Raw genomic sequence first — 19,368 nt, 5'->3', positions numbered from 1 at the left:
GCTTTGCTTTTTTTTTTTGTAAAGTATGTAAAGAGAAAGAGGGTTTAACTGTCCTTGGGCCTTTGGATTGGGCCAGTACAAACTTCACTGCCAAGTGGACATTCCTGCACGGTAACACTATTCACAAACCTTTGCCAAACCCACCAACATGGTAAAAAAAGGCCTTGGGGTCTATTCTCCATTAATCCTCCAGACCAGCCCACTTAGCTTGACCTAATGTGGTCAGACAGGCCGGTGTCCTCGACAGTATCCATGAACCTAACCCAACACTCCCTTGCTCACTTCTTCCTCATGGAGGAGGACGATGGGTGTGGTGATCATTCCAGTGTCTCTTTGCAATTACTTGTACTTTTTTCTGAATAACAGAACTAGACCACACAGCTGTGCGAGACATGTGGAAAATGATAAATAACCTTTCTTAGAGTAAACTTGCCCCCTTGTATCATGGTGGCTATATGTTTTGCATTGTCACAAAGTAAGCATTTATTTTTGTTTGCAGAATTGTTCTGTTGCTACTACATGCACGTTCACATGGGAATAATTGAATCATCTCCATGATCAAGGAGGAAGGCGAAAATGCACAGCTTGTCATATGATCTATGAGTTGTAAAAAGTGGTGAGAACATGATTAGTTGGTTGTAATTGGGTGGTTTTGAAACTGGACCAGTGCCCGTGTTTACTAAGAGAGGAAACATTGCTCAAGCAGGCGGGAGCTGATAGCACCCTGTCAGTATGAAAACACAAGCCTGACTGCACTGTAACATGTGTTTGGACAAGTTGTTTTTTCACTTGTGCCCTGCCTGTTGGTGCCTGTATCATAATACAATGTTCTTTGGTTTCACAGAATAATTTAAACAAGAATGGAATGAGTGCAGGGTGATGAAATTACCCCCTGAAGAGACTGTCTCAACACATTTTTAATTTCTGAACATGGCTTTCCATTGACAAAATGCCTTTAGTTAAATGTGTGTATTTTTTAGTAGAAAGTAGTGCAAGAATAAAGATATGAGCTTTTTCTTAATATAAAAAAAGAACTGATACAAAACCAAATGAAGGTGTCAGGTATATGCAGAAGCAGTGAGTAAATAAGTAAGTGAAGTGACACACAGCCAGGTATTGTGTTCCATACTCTGAATTTGTGCTTTGCATTTAACCCATCCAAGTGCACCAACACTGTAGTGAACTGTAGTGCACACACTGGAGTAGTGGGCAGCCATTTTTGTTGCAGAACCCAGAGTGCAATTGGGGGTTCAGTACCTTGTTCAAGTGTACCTCAGTTGACGCTGTTCATTCACTCCCCCCCAACCACCCAACCCACAATTCCTGCCGTTACCAAGACTTGAACCTGGGACCTTCAGGTTACAAGCCCGATTCTGAATGCCCCCTTGTAATGAAGACTTCACAAAGTTGAGCAGCAAAATTACGTTGCCTTGTACCTTGTATCTGCCACTTTCTAAAGCAGTATCTTATGTATTATTGTAGAAGGCAATCCTAGAATGCAGAAACAAGCTCTCTGAAAAGGTGATTTGTTAACAAATAAGGTAAACTTAATGAAACATCGAAATCCCCTAGTTGCTAAATAGTTTCAATGAAGTTGAAGCCAATTTATTTTGGGGCGTCCACACTGACTGCAGCTTTCATCTGCAATACTACAAGTACAAGTAGTTGAGAACAAAGAAGGGACACTAATTGTGTATTTGGGAAAACCTGAATGGCTGTTCTTTATGTATGCAGGAATTGGCAAGGTGAAACGGAAGACAGGCATGCGTGAAACGGCCTCCAACGCGGACTCTGACCTCTACCCGGACAATGGTGAACGTCTGTATGACCTAAACCTTCCTGCGCTAGTCAAATTCAGCTACACGGCAGAGCGGGAAGATGAATTGTCATTGGTTAAGGGCACAAGGGTCATTGTCATGGAGAAGTGCAGCGATGGCTGGTGGAGAGGGAGCTACAATGGCCATTCGGGATGGTTCCCATCCAACTACGTGACGGAGGATGCAGATGGATCGGCGAGCAACGACTCTGGCTTGTCGGAGAAATTGGCTGCTGTTGTTCATAGTGCGAACGGCAATCAGGTGCTACACACAGTACAGGCACTCTACCCGTTCAGCTCGGGCAACGATGAAGAGCTGAACTTTGAGAAGGGGGAGGTTATGGATGTTGTGGAGAAGCCCGAAAATGACCCAGAGTGGTGGAAGTGTCGCAAAGCCGATGGGCAGATGGGACTTGTGCCGAAGAACTACGTGACTGTTCTGCAGGAGTCGCACAACTCAGCCAGCATGGCTGGGCCACCCACACCTGACTGTGACTACATTGAGCCTTCATCCAGTGGACGCTTCGCTGGCAAGCAGTGGTACTATGGGAAGGTGACACGTCATCAGGCAGAGGTGGCACTCAACCAGAGGGGCACAGAGGGAGACTTTCTTATCCGGGACAGTGAGTCCTCCGTAAGTAGACAGAAACGGTCTTTCTTATATTTTGAGAAATAAATTAAGATTCCTTCTTTCAAGCAATTGTTGACGTTTTCCCTTTCTCCCTCTTTTCTTTTTCTAGCCCAATGACTTTTCAATATCACTGAAAGCTCAGTCCAAAAACAAGCATTTCAAAGTCCAGCTGAAGGACAACCTCTACTGCATCGGACAACGCAAGTTTAACTCAATGGAGGAGTTGGTGGAACACTACAAAAAGGCACCCATTTTCACCAGCGAACAGGGCGACAAACTTTACCTGGTCAAGGCTCTGGCTGCCTCCTGATCCAAGTAAAAAGAATATCCAGTTAACAGTGACTACACTTCCAGACAGACGGACGGACTGGGAAATATCAAGCATTCCAAGAATGGGAGGTACAGGGAGAGATGGACAATGAACTCCCGTTCATTCGCTCGGAAACTTGCTCAGATTTCATTGAGGCACACACCCAATGTATCAAAATACAGTATGTTTAGACCATAGGTGATGCAGTGTATTTTGATGTCAACATGTATTAGAATTACAACCCATGTCTTCTTTTGTTAATATAGATTCTTTTTTCTTTGATTTCAAAAATGTATTTTTATTTGTTCTTTAACTTCCCTGCCAATTTTTTAACTGTCCTTTCAAGTTTCTGCTGTTTAAGTCCTGACTGCAGAAGAACTTTGCTCAACATGTTTCAAAGGTCTCACCTACTGTCTGTTACTGCCTGCATTGCCTGAACCACATTGAACTGTTGAAATTGACGTAATCTGCTATATTTATTAGGAATCAATATTTCTGCAAAATGCTCCAGCAATAAAAGTGACTGATGAAAACCAATATTCAGAATTAGGCACAATCTTTTTGGGATTAATCTTGAACTACAGTCTTGCAACTGCATGTTTCCAACATTAAAACAAGCTTAAGGTCTTATTGAGGATGACATCTGTATTTATGAGGGGTAAAGTTTCAGAAGCTGACAATCAAGGTGCCTATTATTGTGGTTTGTCAGCTAGTCCTAAATGTATCCACACATGTTGGATCTGTCAGAATCCATGCCATGCAATAAATATGATGTCTCCATTTTGTCATAGGACTTAGCTGTGATTAATGTCCCGTACTAGGCATTTATTTGAATGAATATGGGACTTTGTGCAAGATTTCCAGATCTTAATTGGAACCTGAACTGCAATGCCATGACAGATGATTAAAGAAGATTAAACCACATTGGTATACACAATAGGTCTTTTATAATGCAGTTTTACTAATAAAAGCAGTCTTTCATGATCCAGGCTGAAATTGCAATACAACTGGTGCAATGGCTATGGATTTAGTTATCGGTGGTGGTGGTGGTTTAAAGCTTCATCAAGTGTTTGTCTTTGCTTTGCACTCATTTGGTTGCTAGCTTTCTCAAATGAGCATACGTATTGTAGTGTAGAGAATGAATGAAAGCGTGTCAGCATGAAGGCAGCATTGTGTGCTCCAGTTTCAAGGAAGGATCCATATCGCATGGAGATCAAGATCCACAGTGCTGCTTTCTTTTAGTTTTCAACTGTTTATGATAAATGGTAAGAGATGTTCCATTGAGGATCAGATGTTTGTAAGTAAAACTTACTAGATAATTATGTTTGGTGGATCAGGCAATGGGAAAGAGATTTTCCTGGACATGTCTCCGATTCAAGTTGGGAAACATGGAATTTTCTTTTCTAAAGAATTATGAGTAGAGTGATGATCTGGGCTCTTCTCCAGGCAACCATCACTATGACTGAAATTACTTCTCCAGCTGTTCGGAGCTGGACTGGGGTGAGAGTTGAGCAATGGGGATTTTTTGGGGATGTGTGGGTGAAGAGAAAAAATAAAAGAATGGGTGAGACATGCAGAGTTTGCTCAAGTGATTTAATCTTGGAATTAATTGTAAATTACAGATTTTTTTTCATTGTGACCAGTTCAGATTGGTTCAGTGTGAGTAAGGTGCTTCAGGACCAAGTGCTGACTCAACATTACCAAACAGTATAATTTTTCTTCTGCCTTCGGTTGTTTTGTTAATGGTTTTTGAGGCTAAGGGGATGCCAAGCAACAAGTACTTATTGGATGACGTCTACCAAGAAACAATCTATCAAAACAACCCTGCTACCCAATTTGTTTTGATCAAGCAGTTGAGATCCACTTGTTTTGGATGAGGGATAATGGAGACATGTAGTCTTATCAGATAGTTTTGTGCTTTAAAATGTGCCTTCATCTCAGTTGGTGGAACCAAAATGTTACTATAAGATGCATACATTTTGAGTATCACTTTTTATGTGTGTAATATACCCTTGATAAGTGCTAGATGTCCACAGACCACATCCTGGTCATACAATCATCCTTACTGGGGAACATGTCATGACTTGTCTCGTGACTTAAGTGACCTCCCATTTAGACCAGGGGTGTCTAATTTTCCTGGAGGGCCAACGTTCTGCAGAAATTAGCTCAAATCAACTTCAACAAACTTGCCAGGAAGTTTCTAGTGCAGTGGTGTCTAAACTTGGTACTGGAGGGCCGGTGTCCTGCTGAGTTTTGCTCCAACCCCAATTAAACACATGGACCAGCTAATCAAGGTCTCACAAGGCATACTAGAAACTTACAAGCAGGTGTTTTGGAGCTGGTTGGAGCTAAACTCTGCAGGACACCGGCCCTCCAGGATCGAGTTTGGACAACCCTGTTCTAGTGAGTCTGAAGACCTGAAATTATGTTTAATTAAGGCTGGAATCCCCGATATAAAACTTAGTCGGGTTAAAAGCCATTTTTAAGTTCAGAGGGTTGTACAAGGTGTGTTCAATCCTGTTCCTAAAGGGTCCACTTTCATACAGGGCTTAGCTCCAACACACCTGTGTGGAATTTCCTAGTGATCCTGAAGACCTTGATTAGCTGGTTCAGTGTGTTGGAAGTAAATTCTGCTAAAAGTTTGCCATCTAAGAAAGTGGTTCCCAATCCTGGTCCTGGAGAACTCCCAATAATCTCTCTTATCTGAAACACGTTTGAGGTCTTGGTGTTTTTACTATGAGCTGATGGGTTGAATCAAATGATTAGAAAGACATCTAAAATGTCTAAATGCAGTGTTTGGGACTTTCCTGGGACCAGGATTGGGAACCACTAATCTAAGGGCAGGATTGGACACATCTTTAATTTGTGTTAAATATTACATCTACTACTGACTAAGGTAAGTAGGCCCAGCAAACATGATTACTTATTAGTATTTGTGTTGGATATAAGAGTATACCTGTGTGTATATAAGACTGCTAGATATACTAGTGAACTTACGAGATACCTAGTAATTAGACTTACTGTTGTTATCAATCATGTAGACTTCCATTTGCTTTTTTTCCCCTCCAAGTTGTGACCAAATAGATTTTCTGTCCTTACTTTTGGAATCATGTTGTAAGTGATTTGAGCTGTTTGGACATCCAAACTTGGACAATACTTTGAATTATGTAGCATTGTAACACATTTGTACTAGGTTTTGGCTAATTTGCCAACATATTGTCTCCAAACGTTACTGAAACCAGGAATATTGGGGAGTAAATTACTCCATCTACCATGTCTAAGCTATCTGAGAGAATAAAAAAAGAATAATTGAGAAAGCACTGCCCTTATAAACTAAATTTTGCTTAATTTATAAAAGAATTAATTCTGAATTCAGACCATTAGATCCTCTACTGAAAAACATGTATAGTTGCTGTTGTGAGCTTAATTGACCAGTTTTGAGTAAACTAATTTTGTCTCAACTATGAGTGAACCGTCTCTGTAAATGGGCCTGAAGGTGCTGTGAAAATCAAATGTAGTTGTATGTCTCGATGAAGAGTTAAGAATGTACAAAGGAAGAAATAAACTACATCAATATATTTTGACATCTCTTTAATATCATCCGGAGCATAAATGTGGTGTCACAATTTCAGAGGTTAAAACTATGTATAAAAGCTTAATGAGTAAATGTCATTTGAAATGTTATCCTGCATGATTTTGTGTTGCACTGCTATAGAAAAGATATTGAAGGCATTTAATGAAGACCTACTAGGAATCATAATGTCTTTACACATGCTGTGCATGAGACAATTAAGACAAAAAACAGTCAAAATGCATACTTAAACAATGTGAAACATGTCAGCTGTAGGAAGAGAAAGGATTTGATAGAGAACCGCTGGGGCAACGTGTGACCATTACGAGCGCAATTACTTGCGTCTGCAGAGTTCCCTAAATACATAAATGTACTCTCCATGATTGCACAAGCAAAGCCAGTGAAAATCCCTAAAATATTAGATGTGAATGCTGTGCATACAGTACTGTATTATCGTGTTGCAGCATACAGTAAGTTATATTAAACACAAAGCACACCGCAATGAAAGTTTCTCATCTAGTCTTGTAGAATGAATTTTGTAGAAACTTGCATACACTTTACTGGTTTTCACATTCACAAGAAATCAAGAAAGCCATGCAAACACTTGGTCCGTATTAGGCAATTACATTATGTGTAGAGAGAGCAAAGACATAACTAGATACACTATTTGATTATACTGTTAGTGTTTTTCTTTTGAAAGAGGTTGATGGCTACAGATGCCAACTCAACTGCTCTCTCTGGTGGCCAACATTTGATGTCATTCCTGTTCCCATGCAATCCATTCTACTGGATATAGTTTGTGAAATCAGCATAAGTGAATCAAAAATCCTAGTGTTTCAAATCACTGAAAATGATTCACTGCATTGACAAGATTTTAAGGTAAGTGGTTGCAATCAATTTATTTTAGCTTCATTTAAATAAACACTCAGTTGACCTGTCAACATTTTTTTTAATGTAGCTAAAATAAACTGTTTGCAACTATTTACCTTAAAATTTTTAGTATCATTTTTTCAGTGTATATATGAGGTGTTTAGGCTAATAATGCCTATTAGCCCTTGCATTAAGGAAAGAGTAGTGGTTTGTGACAGTTATCTTAAGGAATGTTTAGTCATTTAAAAAAAGCCAGCAATGCAAGACTGAAACTGCCACAGCAGTTGCTAATCGTATTATCCTTAAATTTCAAAATAAAAAAAGTTATAATAAAAATAAAGTACTTTATATAGAGGCTTTAATGCTTCCAAGCACATTTAAATAGGTTCTGGATCAGAAATGTATAATGTGGTTGTTTCTACCATTCTGGCTATGTTCAAAATTGTATACTAGATCTTACTATTGTGCAGTATACATTGTGCACTTGTACTTTTTCAGTAAAGCAGTAAAGCTTTATTCTACACATTTTCACTGTAAAATATGAAAATACTAAAGGATTAATTCAGCGGCTTTTTTTTTTTTGGATTCATTCAAAATTCAAGACCAATCAAATAACTGAAGCAAGAGGTGTGAAAAATCACAAGCGATCACTCTGGATGGAAGGTGAAGTCTAGTGCATTGAATTGTGGGATACACAAGTCCACGCTCTTAAGCTGTCATTCATAAAATCTGCATTCTGTGCAAACTATAATGCCATTCAAAGGTTTGGGGGCAGTAGTTTATATGTATATTTATATCACCAAGAACACATTAAATTGAGCCATATTTGTGTTACAAATTTTTAATTTAAATTGCAATATTTCATATAATTACTGTACTTTTGATCAGAATCAGAATGCATTCATTTTGATGCAGCCTTGGTGAGCAAAAGAGACTCCTTTTAAAATCATACTGATCCCAAACTTCTGAATGCTAGTACATACTACATACTGCAGCAACAGTAAGTAAGAATAGTATGCTTGCGTGCTATTTTTAACACAGCCAGTCTTACTACATACAATGAAGCAAAGTACATCTTTTTACTGCATAGAACTATGCAAATTGGGATGCTGCATATGTATACATTAATTTCAACATTCAGAACATTTCAGCACAAAAATTGTTAAAGTGAATGGCAAGTGATCCCATAATACCTCAAAATTGAATCATTCAGATTCTTGGAAGAAATGCTCATAAAGGGAAAAAGTGTCGACTCTTTCATATCTGTTTCAGCCCCTCACTCTTATTGTTTCTCCTAAGAAAGCAGTGACAGAACCACAGTCGTCCTCTTTTGTTCATCTGTGGGTTCATCCTTTCAATGAAAGGAGCCACACTAAAACATCTGCCACATGAGCAGCCAGCCGGGACGTGCTGTATAATGCTGCTTTTCACTGCTGCTGGCTTCAGGCCTCTGGGGATTCGTGATCGCTGTATGGAAATGTCTGTGTGACCAAATCAAAATACTGGGAAGTGTTCACATTTCCAAAATACTTAACCATTAATGTGTCTAAAATACGATAAAGTGAATCAAAGTGCATACATTTAAACTCAAAGGTATAGTTCAGCCAAAAATGAAAACGTGCAGTGAATTTCCTCACACTCAGGCCTCTTCTTTTTTTATAGAAGATTTTTAGCTGAAACTGTGGTCCTTGGTGATTCATAAAATGTGAGTTAACAGACACAAAAACCACATCAAGGAACACAAAATTAATACCAGTAGCTCCTGACAATATATATTGAAGTATTATGAAGCGAAACAATCAGTCTGTGCAAGAAACTGAACATGACCAGAGTGCATGAGGCGCTGGATTACACATAACGGTGATGATGATAATAATAACAATAATGTTCAGTTTCTTGCACAGATTGATTGTTTTGCTTCATAAGACCTCAGTATATTATCAGGAGCAACAGGTATTCATTTTGTCTTGCCTGTATGTTTTTTTTTTTGTCTCTTAAAGTGACAGCAGCTGGTGACATGCATTTTATGAATCACTAAGGACCACAGTTTCAGCTGAAAATCTTCTTTACTGTTCTACTGAAGAAAAATAGTCAAATACATCTTGGACGACCTGAGGGTGAGGAAATGAACATCAAACTTTCATTTCTGGGTGAACTATCCCTTTAAAAGAATATTTTGGACTTCACACATATTTTACCTAGAATATTCCTTTGTGATTCATTTTTCAAATTTAAGATTGTATGCTAATTCTTTTTTGAATTGTTATTTAAAAGATTGTATACTATTACGTTCGATATGGCATATATTAATTCATTGATTCACCCTGTGACGAACGTATTGGAAGTTGGCATCTCATCAGAAGTAGAGTCTGTCTGAGATGGCCGCAGGAAGGTGGGTCATTATTTGCATGCGGATCCACCAGTGCGGCTCCATGGGGTTGTACCGTGTGTACGGACATTTGGACGTGATGGCATCGGAGATGTCGTCTAAAACTGGCTCGATCTCTCGCTGGCCGCTGTTGCAGTAGGAGCGCATGAGAGCCATGTACTGCTCAAAGTGAGCTTTCCCATAGTCCTCCTGGAGACCAGGGGGTGCCTCCTTCCAGAGCTTCTCTGCCGTTGTCGTGACTATATCACGTGTCAGGATACCAGTGGCCACGATAAAGTTTCCAGGCTCAATGATGGAAACTTTAACGCCCCAAGCCTTCATTTCATACCTGAGACAATCAGAAAAAGCCTCCACTCCGTATTTGGATACACAGTAAGGGGATCGGAGAGTGTTTCCCATTCTGCCGTACATGCTGGCGATGTTCACCACACGACCTGTGACCAAAAGACAAAAAATTGTTTTTCTATTTGAATATTTTAAAAATGTAATTTATTCCTGTGATGTGCAGCTGTAATTTCAGCGTCATTCCTCCAGTCTTCAGTGTCACATGATCTTCAGAAATCATTCTGATATGATGATTTGCTGCTCAAGAAACATTTCTAGGGTCTCATTTATGAAACTCACTGTAGATTTCATTAGATTTTCATGGATTACTATGCATAATCAGCATATCATTACTATGAGATACAGATTATAAATGTCATTTGTGCCATACACTTTTTTTTTTTTTGCTAAAAATCATCCAGTATCATTGTTATGTTTTAGAATAGATGTACTTTTTTTTTTAAATAGTTAAGAAAAAATATTTAGAATAGAGTTGATCTCATTCAATTCCATTGGCCTAATAATATTTCAATTGTTTAAAAAAAATCTAATTAAATGAATTCAGTTTTGGTGAAGGTGAACATCTATTTTTAGTGGAAAAATATAGGCTTATATTTATTGCAGTGTAAATATAAAATTATCTGACTCAATCTCATTGATCATTGTTCTCGCTAAAAATATTTTCTCACAACATGAGATGTGGAGTTTAGTTTAAAGAAATTGTGCACCTATAGCACTCCTCGCGGTCATTAAAACATAACATACCACAGTAAAAGTAATCAAGCGCATCTGCTACAAATAGGCAATGTCTACTCTAAAGTAAGGATGTAACAATTCACAACGATTTCGATTCACAATTAATTTTTTTACAAAATGAGATTTAAGACAAATTATAAATAAAATGTGTTTTAATTATCGCTTAGACAAGATGTAGCACATTTCTTTGTGAAAATTAAATATAACACTATAATAATAAAGTGCTTGCATTGTATTGCTCTTTGTTGGTTTTGATTGCTTCTATTGTCCTCATTTGTAAGTTGTTTTGGATAAAAGCATCTGCTAAATAACCAAATTCAAATGTAATGTAAATCAAACTAAATTGAAATTTTAAAACAAGCCCAAAATCATATAAATAACCCAAATAACACAAATCCCTTCATATAAACAAAATAAGGCTTTGTGTGCTCTTTGCATTCAACATTAGAGACAACCACTGCATTTTAATCACGATCCAAACAAAGATGCTGCATACACGCAACACGAACAGTTTTTAATCTGAATTAGATTGTATAATTTTGAAATTTGAAACAAAAACAGAATGGTTTGACTTCAGTTTTGTGAAACTATGCATAAAAAATATCTGCATGAAACCGAAACAGCAGATGAGCAGATGAGCTGAACGAGACGCAGATTCACTCTCTGCCAGCAGATGGCGCTTAAAGCGTTTCCTTGGTTTCCGATGTAAACAAAGCAGCGCTGCACTTATGAACTTTAATATGCTTTATACAGGGCAAGATCAAAAGAAAAAATACCATCTAAACTAGGGCTGCACGATGTGTCGTTTAAGCATCGATATCGCGATGTACGAATCCACGATAGTCACATTGCAGGATGTGCGATGTAGGCTGTCGTAGTTGATCCGTTATTCATTAAAAGTACGGGCCAGCTACTCCCCTGCCCTTGACGAATGTGATTTGCGGATTAATTGCACAGCTTAACCATCATAGAGTGAAAGTTTATAATTGACAGGACTGAAAACCACATGCAAGTTTAACAGGGCAGAGAGAGAGGGAGCGCGAGAGAGACAGAGAGAGAGAGAGAGCGCGAGAGAGACAGACAGAGAGAGAGAGAGAGAGCGCGCGAGAGAGACAGAGAGAGAGAGAGAGCGCACGAGAGAGACAGAGAGAGAGTGCGCGCACGAGAGAGACAGAGAGAGAGAGCATTAGAAGTACCATCAATGTTTATAGAAATGTATATGGATTTATTTTGCATGTAATTTTTTTTTCTTATGAATATATATGTATTTTTGTTTTGTTTGTTTCTATTCTGCTATGTACAATGTTTTGGCAATATGTACCTTTGTATGTCATGCCAATAAAGCAATATGAATTGAATTGAGAGAGAGAGAGAGAGAGAGAGAGAGAGCCGTTTTCAAACAACACGAGCGCTGTCTTGCTCTCTCTCCCTCACGCATATTAATCAATTGACACGATGGTGTCGATGTTTAAATCATTTAAAATGAGAATGTAAGTGTGCTCACCCCATTTTTGTTTGTAAGAAAAAATATCGCAATATATAAATCGCAGAAAAATAAAATATCGCAATGTCATTTTTTCCCAATATCGTGCAGCCCTAATCTAAACTTTTCTAAAGACAGTAAGTTCCTCTCAGATATACACTCATATAAACACCTAACCCTAATTGAATCGTGATTTGCTTAGTATCTCAACCGATTCGAATCGTCACATATTTGAATCGATTTTCAACCGGCTCACAGTTAAATTGTTACATCTCTTTTCTAAAGTCATAATTTTAGTTTAACTTCTGCGTAATGACTTTATGTAATTTCAGTGCTTATTTCCATTAATGAGAGTGGAATATTTATTGTAGATGTATATGATGAAATGAAAACGGTTTAAAATCGTTGTTTACTTCATTACTTTTCTCTCTCCAGGAAAAAAAGTCTGTATGCATGGGTCAGAGTTTGCTTGCAGGTGCACAAATTTTCCCACCATGTTTGTTTTTTGTAAATCCCACCTTTTGCTTAGGAAGTAGCATATGCCTCTTTCAGGGCAGGTTTTGTATGTACGCAACAGTTATGAATTATTATAACTGATTATTATCAATGTTACAAACAGTTGTGCCACTTCATATTTTTTGTGGAAACCATGATACATTTCTTTTTAGGATTATTTGATGAATAGGAAGTTCAAAAGAACATCCTTACAGAAATCTTCTGTAACATTATATTTATAAAAAAATCAAATGAGGTTCATAAATGTGACACTGGAGCACAAAACCAGTCTTAAGCAGCTTAAGCATACATTGTACGGGTCAAAATTATATATTTTTTTAATGCCAAAAATCATTAGGTTATTAAGTAAAGATCATGTTCCATTAAGATATTTTGTAAATTTTCTAACGTAAAGATATCAAGTTAAACTTTGATTTGTAAAATGCATTGATAAGAACTTTGTTTGTACAACTTTAAATGCGATTTTCTCAATATTTAGATTTTCAATGATTTCGATTTTTAGTTTTTCAAATTGTTGTATCTTGGCCAAATATTGTCCTACTAGGACAAAAGTAGGACGAGTACTGATGAACACAGACCGTTTTGACAAAAAATAAATAAATAAGTAAAACAAAATATATATATATTGGCAATGCGTGTTAATATTTGTGCTTTTTACCATATGTAATCCACTAAATTTCTGACTATGAAAAAAATCATATTAAAATATACATTTAAATAAAATGATATTTACATATACACATACATACATACATACATACATACATACACATATATATATATGTATATATAGATAGATGTAGATAGATAGATAGATAGATACACATTTTTATATCATGAAGCAATGTCAAAATCATATCATAAAAATATACTTAATAAAAAATATCAAACATTCACTGAAAACACAAAACACTGAAATCACAAGTGTTTGTCAGACAATAAACTCCAAAGTCCATTTGCTTTAACCATTGATCCATTCAGATCCAAACATTCATTTAATTCAGTGAAAGACTAACAGAAGTGGAAACTGTAGAAGAGAAACATTAACATCTGTCTGCAAAATAAACTACCAAACCAAATTACATATTATCTATACCCACAAGATCATCACGACTAAAAGGCCTGCAGCATTATCTAAGTCTGTTGACCGCAGGAACACACACTTGGATTGCATGGAGAGTGTTCATCATTACTGTACCTTTAGCCCTGCGGATGAGAGGTAGGAAGGCTTTGGTCACTCTGATGGTGCCCCACAGGTTGACCTCTGAAACCTGCTTGTACGTGTCCATGGTTGTGAACTCCACCTCACCGAATGTGGAGATACCAGCATTGTTGACCACAGCCCACAGACCTGCGAGATATAATCACAAACCCCCTCAAACTCACCGATCAGACATCCTGATTCAATTCACACAGTTATGAACAAATATATAACACAAGTAAACATGCAAAACTTTTTCTGCTCACCATGTTTAATTATGAACCCTTAATATCTTATCCCACTTATTTTTAAAGCTGCAGTATGTTAAATTGAGAGCTAGTGGTTGAATATGGTACTGCAGTCCAAATTCAAAATATTGGAAAGTGTTGGTTGTCCCGCCCCCTCCTCCTGCTCAGACTCAGCCCTCACAAGGGTTGCCAGATTTTTAGGTCGAGTAGAATCTGTCCTCTCTGACCCAGTTCGTTTACTGGTTTACTCTGCTGCAATATGCTCGGTTTTCCACCAACTGGCAACCCAGTGTTGAAATACTATTGGGTGAACTGTCAGTGGGCGGAGTCACACAGACCAAAACAAAAACAGACATTTGACACTGAACGCATATTTAAAAGTAAAATAACTTGCTGCAGCTTTGATTCACAAGTATGTGATTTCAATGTTTTTAGATATTTAGGAAACATGCTGTGATATTTTTTTTGGTCCAATTTAACAAATTACATTCAGCACCTTTTAAAGTAAGAGTGGGGTGGCAGTTTGTTGTGTGAATGTGTGAAGTGTCGCGTGTCATTCACAAAAACAGTCTGTTATGCTAATTTATATTGCAAACCGTTATTATTTTAAATTACGCTGTTATCAGAATTACAAACAGGTTCAGCAGTTACAGGTTTAACACATTTAAAAAAAGGATAAAGACAAACTTGGCCAATATATAATTATTTAGTGAGCTTAAAAACATTACAAGAAGAAATATTCAGTTGACAAAGTTTTATTCGGGGATGGATCTCAGTATTAACATGGGAGGATCTATATGGAAGTCTGTTTCTGCCACTGAAGGAAAAATTGTATTTATTTATTTTATTTCACAGTTCTGACTTTATAACTGACAACTGTGTGTATATAATTCTTTTATATCATGCAATTCTGAGGAAAAAAGCACTTGTGTGTAAAAGTCAGTATTGAGAGATAAAAAGTTGCAATAACTTTTTTACTCTGTTTATTTTATATTATATTCATCCAGTAAGTTTTCCAGTTTGGCCAATTAGTTTCAGAAGCAGGACTTTTATCTGTGTTAACTACCGCATAGTGTTCTTCAATTTATGAACATTTATAAAAAATTTAATATTACAAGATTAAAGTCGAAACACTTCGAGAGTAAAGTCGAAACACTTCGAGAGTAAAGTCGAAACACTTCGAGAGTAAAGTCGAAACACTTCGAGAGTAAAGTCGAAACACTTCGAGAGTAAAGTCGAAACACTTCGAGAGTAAAGTCGAAACACTTCGAGAGTAAAGTCGAAACACTTCGAGAGTAAAGTCGAAACACTTCGAGAGTAAAGTCGAAACACTTCGAGAGTAAAGTCGAAATACTTCGAGAGTAAAGTCGAAATATTACAGGAATAAAGTCGAAATATTACGAGAATAAAGTCGAAATGTTTTGAGAATTTAACGAGTAGAAATTAAAGTTATATTATTTCGAGAGTAGGCCTTTATTGCATATGTAAATGTCCTGGATTGAGAGCACCGGGAGAAGTTGCAGGTCACCCGGATTGATTTGAATATTGTTGTGTCCGAGCGGCCGCATCATCTTACTGGGATGAGGAATCAAGAATAAGATATTTATTAACAGACTGAACAGGAACAACTTTTTATCTGAACATCAGCTCACACACACAATCGACATTCCTTCGGGGGGTGCTGTAGCTCTCTTATTTAACGCTTTATACACCATAAATATATGTGAAATTATTATTTATGTGAAACAATACAATAAAATAAACTGTTTTCTTTGTGTAAATTCCAAATATGTGAAAATTTATTCTCGAAACATAACGACTTTATCTCGTAATTTTAGATTTTAATTTTTTTTATCTTAGATTTTTTCATGAGAAGCTCCAGTTTAGATATTTTTCATTTCTTCATATTCGAGTGTTTAGATCAAGGAAATGGCACAAGGATCACGCAGCTTCAGTTCTGAGTTTAAGTCAGTAAATAGTGTGTTTTGTAAACTAATGAACTGTTTTACAGTGTGCCTTATTTTTAAGGAAATGTATGCTGCTGGTTGTTTTCTGTTTGATCTGTAACACAGGTCATCTACTCATATAGTTTATAGCAGGTATAAAGAGTGATGAACAATCATTCCTCTATACGGCTGTATCTGGTGGGTGTGGTTTAGTGTGAGGTGAGGCACAGTGATTGACAGCAGGGGGTGGGGCCATTATTCCCTCTAAACAAATCAGCTTTAACAGTTTCTAGCCACACCCACCCGACCATCAGATTAATTATTGTTCATCACTGTTTACACCTGTAGGAACCAAAATCACATATGGAAAATAACAAACAGCATAAATTTGATCAGGTCTATTCAAAAAAAAAAAAAAAAAAAAACCGAAAAGAAAAGAAAAGAAAAAGCAATAAAATAGAGATGCCAAAGTGAAGATATTAATGTTTTACATGCATTTAACAATTTTTATCACATCATACAAAGTAGTTCTGCTTTAAAACTGCTTATCGACTGTCTGATGTTGGGAATAAAAAACAGATAAATTATTTATTCTACTGACATCTGAATATATTTTTGTATAAACATTCATAAATACATAAGTTAAAAAAAAAAAAAAAAAAAAAAAAAGTTCACAAACTGAAAAACACGTTTGGGAAACATTTAAATGTAATGCTCCACACTCACTTTTTTTTTTTTTTTTTTCACAACACGTTTTTTTGTTACTTGCAAATACATGGCACCTTAATTTCAGCGACATCAGAACACCTTCCATTAAAACATTTGTCTGTAAATAAAAATATATATTTTTAATGAATGAATAATTTCATTTTCTACTGAAATGAAGCTGAAATAAAATATAAATCTACTTTATTACATAAAATATAAATACATTTTAGAAAACTTAAAAAGATTAAAATATTAGAAATACTGCCTTGGCAGCTGACTGAAAATGAGTTACTATACTATACTATACTATAACTGCAAAAATAAATAAATAAAGCCCAATCATTAAAAAAAAAAAACTAATAAAAAAATGACAAAAGCACAAACAAGAATGGTTTTATCATGGTTTCACATGTTACTGAATAAATAAATTCTATTGGAGAGATCTTATTAATTTTGTATGTATATAAATATTAGATGAAAAGCTATAGTTAATAGTGGCCAGTGTGTATTAGAGAAAAACATTTATTTCATAATGATATTTCCCCCCATTTTAAATTCTTATCATCTGATGAAATTTTTTTAATAAAAGATCAAAAGGATTAACAATGCAGATGAATTTTCACAGCCTTCTTTGATCATATTTACCAAGGGTGCCAATATTTTTGGCCATTACTGTAGCTATATAGATGTATAAAAAGAAAAAAGCGCAACTATAAATAATACTAAAATAACTCTGCACTGAAATGTCCACATTCTCCATTACGGTGGTCTGTCTGGTCTCCCTGAATGACCTTTGAACGGCCCTCACCTTTCTCTGGCTCGTCCAGGTTTGCGGTCAGGACCTGAAGCGCCTCAGAGACCTGCTCCTCACTGCAGACGTCCAGCTGCAACACCTTCAGCTTCTCTGAGTGAAGGCTCTCCAGCTCCTTCGCACCTTCTCCGTCCTTCATCCACACACACAACACCACATCACACACTCTGCATCACCGATCATTTATCCTAATACGGGTTTAGTTTGCATTACCAAAAAACTTTAAAGAACTATACATACATAACTGTGACATGGTCATGTGGTCATAGTTCTAGAATTATGAAAAAGGTTTGACACAAGCCCAACTGAATCTTGTGCAATATATTGCATCATCTCAAACTCTCTAGACTTCCAGCCAACAGTATGTATGTATATATATATATATATATATATGTGTGTGTGTGTTAATAAATCAACTTAAGCCGAGCTGCTCATTGCAGGAATAGTTCAACCATTACCTTAAACAGACAACCTGCAAACACAGTGAACCCGAGCTTGTGGAAGTGCTTGGCCAAAGCCAGTCCGAATCCAGTGTCACAGCCGGTAATGAGCACCGCTTTCCCTTCAACCTGCAGAGGAAACATTACTCAATATTACTCTCATAGAGCCACGGCATTACTGTGCAACCTCAAGCGAATGTGCCAACAATTCACCGGCCTGCTGAGAACAAAACGGTCCTCAGCTGAGCTGGAAGCGAATGGAATATAATCCAAATAGAATATAATAATCACCTCGTTTAGATTTATTAGTTAGCATTTCAATAAAATAAATATTAAATTTACGATAATACAAAATGTATAGAAATTGCATGCACTTTGACCAATTTCTATCTCATACGTCATTCATTTCTATAAATTCAAAACCTATAAAATTCTTATGTATCTACATTTCTTATGACAATGCAGGTTCATAAGCACTGAGATACAAAATGCATTTGCATCTATATAAAAAAATTAATTAAATAAAAATTTAAATTCATATCGCTCATCACTAGGGCTCCATTAGTACTTGGCCTCCATATAAGGCAAAAAATAATTATTTCTACATTTCATGGTACACATATATTGCATCACGTACCTTTTCTACTACAGATGCAACGCAATACATGTATATTTGGAGCCTTGTGTCTCCTCTTTGATGGTAATACCATTACAAATGTGCATTAAAGAACTAATAAAAACAAATGCAAAAAAAGCACATAAGCACATTGATATCATTCATCACTAGCACTCTATATGAGTCAAAGACACAATTAGTAATATATTTCATTACATGCACACACACACACAAACATATATATATATACATACATACATACATACATACACATATTGCATAATGTACCACTTATTTCATGATTATAATAATACATAACGTTAATGTACTTGCATTTGCATAATTCAATAAAGTGGACTAATACACTTTTTTGTGCATTATAGAATTAAGACACTCAAGTTAATCAAAAGTACACTAACTTGAGTTCAGACTCATATAATATCGTACTGTAATACGCCGTTTGTTAGCTGATGTGTGTAGTTACTGTACCGTCACTGTCCCGCGAGGCAGGCGCGGCATGGCCACATACAGCACGAACAGCGCGTACAGCAGCACTATGCTCTCGGTGACGCTCGCCTCCGGGAAGCCGCAGTACCGCGCAAAGATGTTGAGCACAGACGGTAAGCCGAAGCCCAGGACGAGCGTCAGAAACACCGAGAACGCGACGAGCAGCGCGACCCTCACCAGCGGCAGTGCAGCCATCTTGAAATGACTGTTGACAACTCTGGCGGA

At 36.8% G+C, this 19,368-nt stretch overlaps 2 protein-coding genes across 4 annotated transcripts in view; one reads left to right on the top strand and one right to left on the bottom strand.

The window, feature by feature from the left end:
- Window positions 1-3,294, top strand: part of nck1b (NCK adaptor protein 1b) — a 36,453-nt gene extending 33,159 nt beyond the window's left edge. For all 3 annotated transcript variants that reach the window (XM_059524277.1, XM_059524280.1, XM_059524279.1), the window contains 2 exons: window positions 1,735-2,450; window positions 2,557-3,294. In XM_059524277.1, coding sequence (XP_059380260.1) covers window positions 1,735-2,450; window positions 2,557-2,757 — 917 coding nt within the window. In that variant the 3' untranslated portion in view covers window positions 2,758-3,294. The remainder of the gene's footprint in view (window positions 1-1,734; window positions 2,451-2,556) is intronic.
- Window positions 3,295-9,387: 6,093 nt separating this feature from the next.
- On the bottom strand, window positions 9,388-19,368 carry bdh1 (3-hydroxybutyrate dehydrogenase, type 1). The gene is made up of 5 exons (XM_059524276.1): window positions 19,126-19,368; window positions 18,039-18,149; window positions 17,578-17,713; window positions 13,865-14,017; window positions 9,388-10,021 (listed from the first exon to the last, which is right to left on the bottom strand). Exons 1-5 carry the CDS (start codon window positions 19,336-19,338, stop codon window positions 9,555-9,557), a joined length of 1,080 nt encoding a protein of 359 aa, XP_059380259.1. The 5' UTR covers window positions 19,339-19,368; the 3' UTR covers window positions 9,388-9,554.

The sequence above is a fragment of the Carassius carassius genome, chromosome 35 (genome assembly GCF_963082965.1).
Source record: "Carassius carassius chromosome 35, fCarCar2.1, whole genome shotgun sequence".
NCBI classification, from domain to species: domain Eukaryota; kingdom Metazoa; phylum Chordata; class Actinopteri; order Cypriniformes; family Cyprinidae; genus Carassius; species Carassius carassius.
This window is presented reverse-complemented; position numbering and strand designations above follow the sequence as displayed.